Source organism: Pantherophis guttatus, chromosome 15, assembly GCF_059756535.1.
Source record: "Pantherophis guttatus breed Tessera chromosome 15, ASM5975653v1, whole genome shotgun sequence".
In the NCBI taxonomy this organism is placed as follows: domain Eukaryota; kingdom Metazoa; phylum Chordata; class Lepidosauria; order Squamata; family Colubridae; genus Pantherophis; species Pantherophis guttatus.
The window spans coordinates 15993673-16003373 of record NC_142077.1 but is presented as its reverse complement, the minus strand read 5'-3'; the positions used below and the strand labels follow the sequence as shown (position 1 = coordinate 16003373).

General features: G+C 39.8%; 1 protein-coding gene across 1 annotated transcript; it reads right to left on the bottom strand.

Moving 5' to 3' along the window:
* Positions 1 to 633: 633 nt before the first annotated feature.
* On the bottom strand, positions 634 to 6614 carry LOC148111991 (vomeronasal type-2 receptor 26-like). The gene is made up of 3 exons (XM_087879199.1): positions 4352 to 6614; positions 2425 to 2551; positions 634 to 2115 (listed from the first exon to the last, which is right to left on the bottom strand). The coding sequence occupies exons 1-3, from the start codon at positions 4421 to 4423 to the stop codon at positions 1205 to 1207; spliced, it is 1110 nt and encodes a 369-aa protein (XP_087735325.1). The 5' UTR covers positions 4424 to 6614; the 3' UTR covers positions 634 to 1204.
* Positions 6615 to 9701: the final 3087 nt, after the last annotated feature.

Sequence of the window (9701 nt, the reverse complement as noted above, 5' to 3'; positions counted from 1 at the left end):
CTTGAAGGGCATCTCAAGTCTATGGATCTTGATGGAGAGAGCACAGAAATGGCCTCTCTGCCTTTTGATCTCCAATCTTGGAAGGAGAAATTTGTGGGCCTGATTCCTCAAGGAAATCCTGCTCTTAATTGCAGCTTCTGAAGAGTTACTTAAAGATGTCAAGTGGGCTTTGGCTGCTATAACTATGGGTCTCCTTTCCTGAAACTCTTGCAAAAACCTTTATACCTTGCATAGATGAAGGATTTGTGAACTCTGTGTGTGTGTGTGTGTGTGTGTGTGTGTGTGTGTTTGTGTCTTGTGGCAGAATGGTCTTTGCCAGAGTTGACAAACACAGGATTAAACAGCATAGGAATCCCACAATTTGGTTCCTTTGGGTTTACGTCCTCATGTCTTGCCTAAATCCAGTCCGCAAATAACACACAAGTGAATGGCCTCCAGGAGCCCCCTTCTCCCTTCCATCATCCGGCAGGTGCATCCACTACAATTCCAAAAAGGCCCAGGGCTGGGTGGCCCATCGGTCACAAGCATCCACAATGATGCAATCAAAGGTCTGCTGGGAATTCTGGGAGTTCAGACAGAAGGATGTACTGATATTTATACATTCCAGGAAAGGAGGAGAAAAGGACAATCACACATATGCATATTTCATTTAATAGATGATGTGAGCATGAATACTCAGAATTAGCAAGACTCAAGTTACCTCCCCAGCCTTGTATTGTTGCTACCCTCAAGAAAGAGTTATTGCGTAAACAAAAAGAAACGTCTCAGTTGCGTTGCCACAGCAGTTTGGGTGAAATGTACTGAGAAATGAGGGCATCAACGTTGCTCCATACATTCCTTCTATCTTTCTGTTTTGCTAACATTCTTCCATTTCTCCAAGAAATTTGTCTCCTCACAATCTTCCACACACCCTTTATTTATTTCAAGAAAAATTGTTGGCCCACTCATGCATGCAGAACAGCTTGGACCATTTTCTATGTTTGGACTGTGGAAAATGTTAAAAGTTGAAATTCCTCAGTCTCACATTTACACATTTCTTCTGGCTGTAAGCTGGTCCTTTGTGAACAATTCAATAATTCCCAAATTTGAAACATATACATATGATTTTCTTTGATTCATGCCTACTATCTAAATGGAAAGAATATCTCCTTTCAAATAAAAGAAACTTTTAACAATTCTTTCAATATTACATTTGTGTTATATCTCATGTTTTCACATTTGTTCTGTCTGTAAGATGCTCCTTTGTGTTGAGGTCTGGCCTCAGAAGGATAATGTAGCACTTGGGGATGAAGATGCAGCCCAGCAGACCAGCACTGGAGGCCAGGATGGAGAAGACCTGCACAGCCACCATGTATTTTCCTTTGGTGCTCAGGTAGGTGGGCACAAAAGTCACCAAGACACTGCAGAAGACCAGCATGCTGAAGGTGATCAGCTTGGCTTCGTTGAAGGCCCCAGGCAGATTCCTGGCCAGGAAAGCCACCGTGAAGCAGATGGCAGCCAGGAAGCCCATGTAGCTGAGGGTGACGTAGAACATGACAACGGCCCCTTCGTTGCATTGCAGGATGATCTCTCCAGGCTGGGAGTGGAGGTCAGAGTCAGGGAAGAGGGGAGAAACTCCCAGCCAGATGGAGCAGATAATAATTTGGACAGCAGAAGAAGAAAGGATGATGGAGTTGGCCAAACTCTTCCCCAACCATCTGTTCACTCGGTTTCCTGGTTTTGTGGCCAGGAAGGCCAGCACCACCGTGATGGTTTTGGCCAAGAGAGAAGAAACGGCAGCTGAGAAGATGATGCTGAAAACCGTTTGTCGGAGAAGGCAGGTGGCTTTCCTTGGTTGACCAATGAAGAGAAGAGGAGACAAGAAGCAAAGCAGGAGGGAGACCAGGAGGATGTAGGAGAGGTCCCGGTTGTTGGCTTTGACAAGGGGAGTTTCTCTGTATGTAATGAAGATGATTAAAACAAGGCCTGAGTTTAGGAACAAGAGTAGAGCAAAAGAAACCAGTATGATGCCCAGATATTCTTCATAAGACAGGAAGGTTATGACTTTGGGGATACACTGAACTCGGTCCTCATTTGGGTATTTATCATCTGGACACTTGGTGCATTTTTCCGTATCTGAGAAAGCAAAAAAAGCAATATTTCCTCAATATTCTGTCCTTTACATTTCAAGGTCCTCTCTTTTTTTGGACCGATTCCAGCAATATTTTTCAAGATGTGTTCTTTAACCATTCCACAGAAAATAATGATAATATAATTTTCTAATACATTTGTAGCTAACTATATGAAATTGGAGGATTTCTAGTGCATTTTGAATAAACACAAAAAAGAGTTGAACTTTAAGGCATGTTTTAATTTGCACTTTCATCAAAATGCTCTGGATTAATCCATTTCCACCAGGCCTTCCTTTCCTCTGATGTCACCCACCTTCCTGAGTGGAGAAGGTCCCCTCCGGACAAGGAAGGCAGTCGTAGCAGCAAACTGGCTTTCCTTCTCGAGCCCTCTTGACAAATCCAGGATGACAACTTTCCACACATTTGGACTGAGGCAGGGACTGAGCAGAAAAACAAGGAATGCCAAAGAAAAGGTGTTAGGACTCTCCATCCATGGAAAATGGAGGTAGAAATGTACATTAGCCAAGTAGCCTCTATGCTTCACTGAGGTAAATAGTAAATCTCTGACTCCTTCCAAACAGGTGTAGGAGATGTGACCCTGGAAGGTTCTTCCTTTAGTTCCTCCCTTTTGCTTCTGGCACAACACGTTGGAATAATAAAGGGCTTTTCTATTTAATAAAGTCTGGAAGGATGGAATTGAGAAAAGATTTAAGCATTGTGAGAAACTTAAAGGTTCCCTCTCATGACTGTATTAAAAGGCATTCCTCCACTCTTCATCTATCTATCCATGGTGATGATGATCATATTAAATTTTTAAATACAGTCATTGTCAAAGATTCATTAAATTATTTTATTTAATAAAGATTTATTTTAGTAGAGTAAAACGTTATTAAAAAGGAAACTTCTGACCAGTAGGGTCTGGAAAGGTTTCTTCTGCACTACAGAAAGCCTTGCAAAGCTGGTCCCCTTTGACACTAGTTCAAAACAGTCTCCCCGTTAAGAGACAAAGCAAAAATTCCTCATAAATTATAGCGGATGATGTTACCTAGTTGGGTAATGAAACTCCTGGAAGAAAACAAGCAAGCTCAGAGAGCACCAAGGAGCCCTCATGTCAGTCCTGAGCTACCAATATTCTCCTTTATTAAGACTGAAGGTTTCTGCATAGTTTCTAGAACTGCAGTGAGATTGAGGGGAGATCATGAGAAGGTGTCCCTGAAAAAGGTTAAGTTGTAAATCTTTGGCTGCAACAGAGGGGACATGAGTGTGAGTCCTGGCTCAGAAGGAAATATTTCTGAGGCCCATCCAGTTAGCCAAGAAAAAGTCCTTTGTGTTGAAGAACTCCAATTAGGAGACTCCAACTGGCATGGAAAGACTGACCCACATTTAATAGTAGTTGAATTTGGAGACTCCTTTTCAAGTAGAGGGACTGAAGATAGCTAACACTCAAGAGAAACAAGGCCATTCATTTTCAGATGAAGAGCCCTCTTAATTATCAAAGGCCAAATCTAAGTAGCATTTCCTGTCACAATCTGTCTCATTACTTCTGAATCAGGAAGACCTTTTCTTTGAATTAAAGTTGTGTTTCAGGTTTCTGGGACAAGGGATTCTCTCACTGGTCACTCTCATTTTACGTGAACTGAAAGCCTTGGACCTCCTTCCTAGGGGCAGAAGATCAATTGCTCCCCCCAGTTGGGTGAAAGACAGATAGGGCTACCTTTGACCAGGTCTGGACTACTTAAAAACATCACAGACCATGGACCTGCCCTTTGAGGGAACCATTTCCCAATGGCCTTTCCCTAAGCAGGACACGAGGAAGCTTCTCTCCCAATTCGATCCCCAGGAGCTCCATCCAGCCATGATCCAATTTCATCCCATTCAGTCCAAACCTCAATTCAGGGTCTCTTCAACAGAATCCCCTTCTGCTTTGCTCTTTCAGGACAAGGAACAAGCGAACCTGAGGCTCTTAACAACACAACCTCCAGCACTTGAGGGTTTCTCATCCCAGGTTGGACATGGCTGAACCAGCTACAAAGAGTCTTCAGTATTACAGCAGCTGAAGAACAGCTTGGTCTAAAGTACTGAAGGCTCCCAAGTGGTCTATAGAAAGGAAACTATAAGGTTTCTACTCCCCATGTTCAATTCCCAGTGAAGGTCATGGACCCGGGAAACTAGGCTTAGTCCACATGAAATGGGTCCCAAATCTTTGGAAAAAACAGGAATTACACCAAAATTTCTCCCACCTTGTTGAGGAACTTTAGCTGTGAAAGAGCATCTTGATAGATAGTAAGTCTCTGTCTTTCCAAAGCCCCCATTCGAAGTTTGATGGGATCCCCCTTGGGGAGAATCAACCAGCTCACTATTCCCAGATCTACTGCTACGTCTCCATTTTGATCCAAGTAGAGTTTTATAATGGAAATATTGCAATACTCATTCTTCTGCAGGAAAGGATGGAACTAGAAGGGGAACATCCAGGAAGTTTAACATCTGAAAGTTTTTTTAAAAAAATCCCATTTAGCGTTTACACATTTGAATCTTTTTTCTACAGCTGCCTAACATCAAAATATACATTTAGAAAAATAGGCGTTACTACCTTCATAAATAAAACAAATGTTCAGCAAATTGCTCTACCCTATATTGGCAAAATATATATTAACAAAATATAATTGATGCAATTGGTAAATTATAGGGGACATTCTAGAGCAGATGATAAATGAATCATAGGAAAAAAAATTATTTATAAACGCCTGGAAAACATCAGGTTGATTATGAAAACTGGTTCATTTAGTGACCATTTCAAAGTTACAACGGCACTGATCATTTTCCCAGGATCATGGCAGCATCCCCAGGGTCTCCAGGTGATCAACACCTGAATTCTTGGCATCCACTTATGCTGGTTGCAGCGTTTTAGGGTCGCCTGATCTCCTTTTGCGACTTCTGACAAGCAAAATCAATAGGGAAGCCAGATTTAGTTAACAACCATGTTAACAACTGCGATGATTCACTTAAGAAGAAAAGGCAAGAAAGTCATAAAATAGGGCAAAACTTACTTAACGACTGTCTTGCTTAGCAACAGAAATGCTAAGCTCGACGACTTCCGGTTTCCTTGTCTTCGGCGACGGCGGTGCCTTTTGAAGCGCCGCCAGCCCCGCTGCCTGTAGAGCCGCTTCGCGATGGAGAAGCGGCTTGAAAACTTCAAATTCCCTAGGATTCTTGAAGAAGAGATCGCAGGGCACAGGTCGAGCCCCTGTAACCCCCCAGGGAAGTGTTTCTGGGGAGGAAACAGGAGCGGCTCCCGTTGAACCTGCTGAACCTCTGGGCGGCGTGGGACAAGTCTGCTTTCGCAGAACAAGCCGGCTGCAGGAAACTTTAAAGCGCAAGGAACCAGCCTCAATAATTAGTGAAAATTGCTTGAACCCAGAAACTCGGAATCGCAAGTATTAGAGTTTTGTTGGTTTTTTAATCGGAGAGAAAATGTGGATGAGTGAAAGTGAACTGTAAAAACATGGCGCTCAGTTTTAGAGTTAACAAGCCTGCGAGTGTGGATTAGCAAACTTATCTTGCTCTGTTACAAAGTTTTCAAGTTGCTACAAAGTTGCTTCATTTGTAACAAGAGAAACAAGAGAAAAATTCCTCCCTTGATTTTGATTTTGTTCTATTCCAGTCCTTATTTGACTAAATCTGGGGGACTTTTTTAGAAATCTTTGTGGAGGTGGGAAAGGAAGAAGAACTTTCCTTTTCAGTAAAACTAGACTACGTGGCAGGATGGCCTCAAAGAAGCAGGAAGTGAAGGCAACAGTGGGGGGATCCCCCACACATAAGCATGAAACGCAGCTTCCCTCTGCACAACAGATACAGACTCAGAAAAAAGATTTTGATGTGGGAGATTTAAAAGAATTTATTTCAAAAATTTTGGATGATAAATTTCAAAAATCCCAACAGGAAATAGATGACAAACTTCAAAAGTTTCAACAGGAAATTATGCAGGAAAGTAATGAAATTAAAGATATGGTGGAACAGAATCAAAATAAGGTGACCAAAAAAATATCAGAAGTGGCGTCTGGTCTGGCAGAATTTATTATCAAAGTTGATTCTAAAGTTGAAGAATTTAAATCAGAAGTCAATGTTAAGATGAAAGATAATGATTATAAAATCTCTGATGTAGAGGACAAAGTCCAGAGAGTTGAAAATGAAATTGTTATGTTACAATTCAGGGCAATGGAATTTGCTATAAGGCTTCGAGGAATTCGAGAAGATGAAAGACAGGATTTGAGACAGATCTGCTCTGAGGCTTTGGCTGAAATTTTAAAAATTAATCCTGATCTGGTTTTTCACAAAATAGATAAAATTTACAGAGTGAATTCTTGGGTGGCCAGACAAAGACAATTGCCTAGAGATGTGGTCATATATTTTACAGACAGAGTAATAAGAAATGATATCCTGCAAAAATCCTTTTATACCTCTGTGCAAGTGGGGGGTTCACAAATTGGAGTGTACAAAGAATTGCCACCTAAAATGTTGAAAACCAGAAAAGACTTTGGCTTTCTTGTTAAAGAATTGCAAAATCAACAGATACCATTCCGGTGGGACGCCCCAATTGGCATAATTCTGAGATACAAGGGAGAAAGATATCGATTGAATACTGTGGAGAAGGCGGAGCATTTCTACACTACTATTCTTAAAGAAAGAACACCATCTCCACGTACATCCACAGTGTTGGAGATTAAGGGGAGCGATGAGAAGCAACTTCAACAAGAATTGCAAGAACACTCCAAGCAGGAACCAGAAACGCAAGGCGCTGAAGGAGGTTTTCTGGATGAGCCTTTGCTGGAATCTTCTCCAATCTTGGACCTGGCTCGGATGAGTGAAGTTAAGGATCAACGTATAACTCGAGCTAAATCTAAGCAACTTAAAGAAAAGCAAAAACAGGAAAGACAAGATAAGAAGGGAGCTAAGACTACTACTCAAGAGACTGGAGCTATGGGAGGAGCGAGACCGAAGATTTCGGAAGATATTCGGTTATTCTGCTCTTTGCTCCAGAAAGATAAAGATGACGCTTAAATGTTTATCTTGGAATGTGAATGGGCTTAATTCAGGACAGAAAAGGAAGAAACTTTTTGCATATTTGAAACAATTTAATAATGATATAATTTGTTTACAAGAAACGCATATTACAGTTCAAGATCAAAAATATTTGACAAACTCCAAATTAGGAACACATTTTATATCTTCAACGTTACCAAAAAAGAATGGGGTGGTTATTTATGTAAATAAAAAAATTATGGCTAAAACTATAGAAGCAGATGAAGATGGTAGGTTTGTAGCAATTGAATTACTTACAACAAATAGCCAAATTCTTTTGATCGGAATTTATGCTCCCAATCAACAACAGGATTACTTTTATAAAATGTTACATACCAAAATACTGCAATGGGACTATAGATCTATTTTAATTATGGGAGACTGGAATGGAGTAATTGACTCTAAATTAGATAAAAGGAGCTTGGCGAAGTCCAGGATTAGGTTACCCCAGACCTTTTTCGATATGAAAGAAGATTTGGAACTAAAAGATATTTGGAGAATACACAACTCAAAAGAACTGGATTATACTTTCTTCTCAGATAGACATAGATCCTTCTCTAGGATTGATTTCATTTTGTTGTCAGATGATCTGCTTGTTAAGACAAAAAGAACAAAGATTTTTCCAAGAACTTTGACTGACCATAGCCCAGTATGGATAGAAATTGAGATTGATAAGACTGAGAAACGCTCTTGGAGATTAAATGAGAACTTGTTCAGATATGAAAAAAATACAATAGAACTTAAGAAACACCTGAAAGAATTTTTTGAAATAAATCTGAATAAAGGTACCCCAATAGAAATTGTGTGGGATGCAAGCAAAGCATATATGAGAGGGGTGCTTATTTACATGAACTCTAAACATAGACTGATTCGACAAAAGAAAAGATCTGAACTGGAAGTAGAAATAAAGAATAAAGAACAGCTACTTATTAAAAATCCAACAGATGAAAGAATACGTGGTGCTATAAAACTCTTGAAAGACCAATTTCAAATGCTCATGGCGGAACAAGTTGCAACAAACTTCCAATATGCGAAGCATAATACATTTTGCAATGCTAATAAACCGGGCAGATGGTTGGCTTACACACTGAGGAAAAAACAGAGTATACGGACTATTGATAGTACTGATATTGGAGGGAAAGAAATTTTTCAACAAAAATTAATTAAAGAAGCTTTTGTGGACTATTATTCTAAACTATACACTAAAGAGGAGGTGCAGAATGGACTTATAGAAAAATACTTAGCTGATAAAAGAGTTACAAAAATTACTGATCAACAAAAGGAGAGAATGAATTATCCTATAACAGAGGAGGAGATACTGGTAGCAATTAAACAATTAAAAACAGCTAAAGCTCCTGGAACGGATGGTTTGACAGCAGTGTATTATAAAACTTTGCAAGCTGAAATGGTGGAACAACTCAGAGATCTATTTCGTAATATTCAACAAGGGGGTAAAATACCCCCATCATGGACAACAGCCTTTATATCTTTGATACCAAAAGAGCAAGCCGGTCCTAAAAAACCAGAGAATTACAAACCAATTTCTCTTCTGAATACAGACTATAAAATTTATGCGAAGGTATTAGCCAACAGGTTGATGCCAGTAATTCAAAAGGTGATTCATGATGATCAAGCGGGATTTATCAAGGGCAGATACATGAAGGATAATGTAAGGCAAGTAATAGACTTATTGGAATATCTTGAGAAGAATAAACAGATCCCTGCAGCGCTGGTTTTTTTGGATGCAGAGAAGGCCTTTGATAGAGTGGATTGGAAATTTCTACTAAAGACTTTAAAAAAGATGGACTTTGGGGATCAATTTATACAGACGATCTCAGCAATCTATCAAGAGCAAAAGGCACAGATTATCATTAATGGAAGTTTGACAACAGAGTTTAAAATTGAAAAAGGAACAAGACAAGGATGTCCGTTGTCCCCACTTTTATTTATTTTAACACTAGAAGTCTTGCTAAACACAATACGGGACTCTAATATTTTGAAAGGTATAATGATAAGGCAAGAGGATTACAGAATAAAGGCATTTGCAGACGATCTGGTTGTTACCCTAGCACAACCAATGGAATCAATCATCCTGATGAAGGACATTATACAAGACTATGGTAAAGTTTCAGGTTTTAGACTGAATCAGAAAAAGACGAAAATGATAGTTAAAAACATGACACAAGATCATAAACACGAGCTTGAAAGGAGGGCAGGTTTTGAGATTGTACCTAAGGTAAAATATCTAGGAGTTCAGGTTGCAGAATCAAACATGAAATTGTTCCAAAATAATTATGAGGTGTTGTGGCGAGAGGTGCAGAAAGACATGGAGACTTGGAAAAAACTGCAGCTGTCTCTACTTGGAAGAATAGCAGCAGTTAAGATAAACATTTTGCCAAGATTTCTTTTTTTGTTCCAAATGATTCCGGTGCTTAAAAGTGATAAACAACTGAAAGTGTGGCAAACTGGAGTGAATAAGTTTGTCTGGAACGAGAAAAAGCCGAGAGTGAA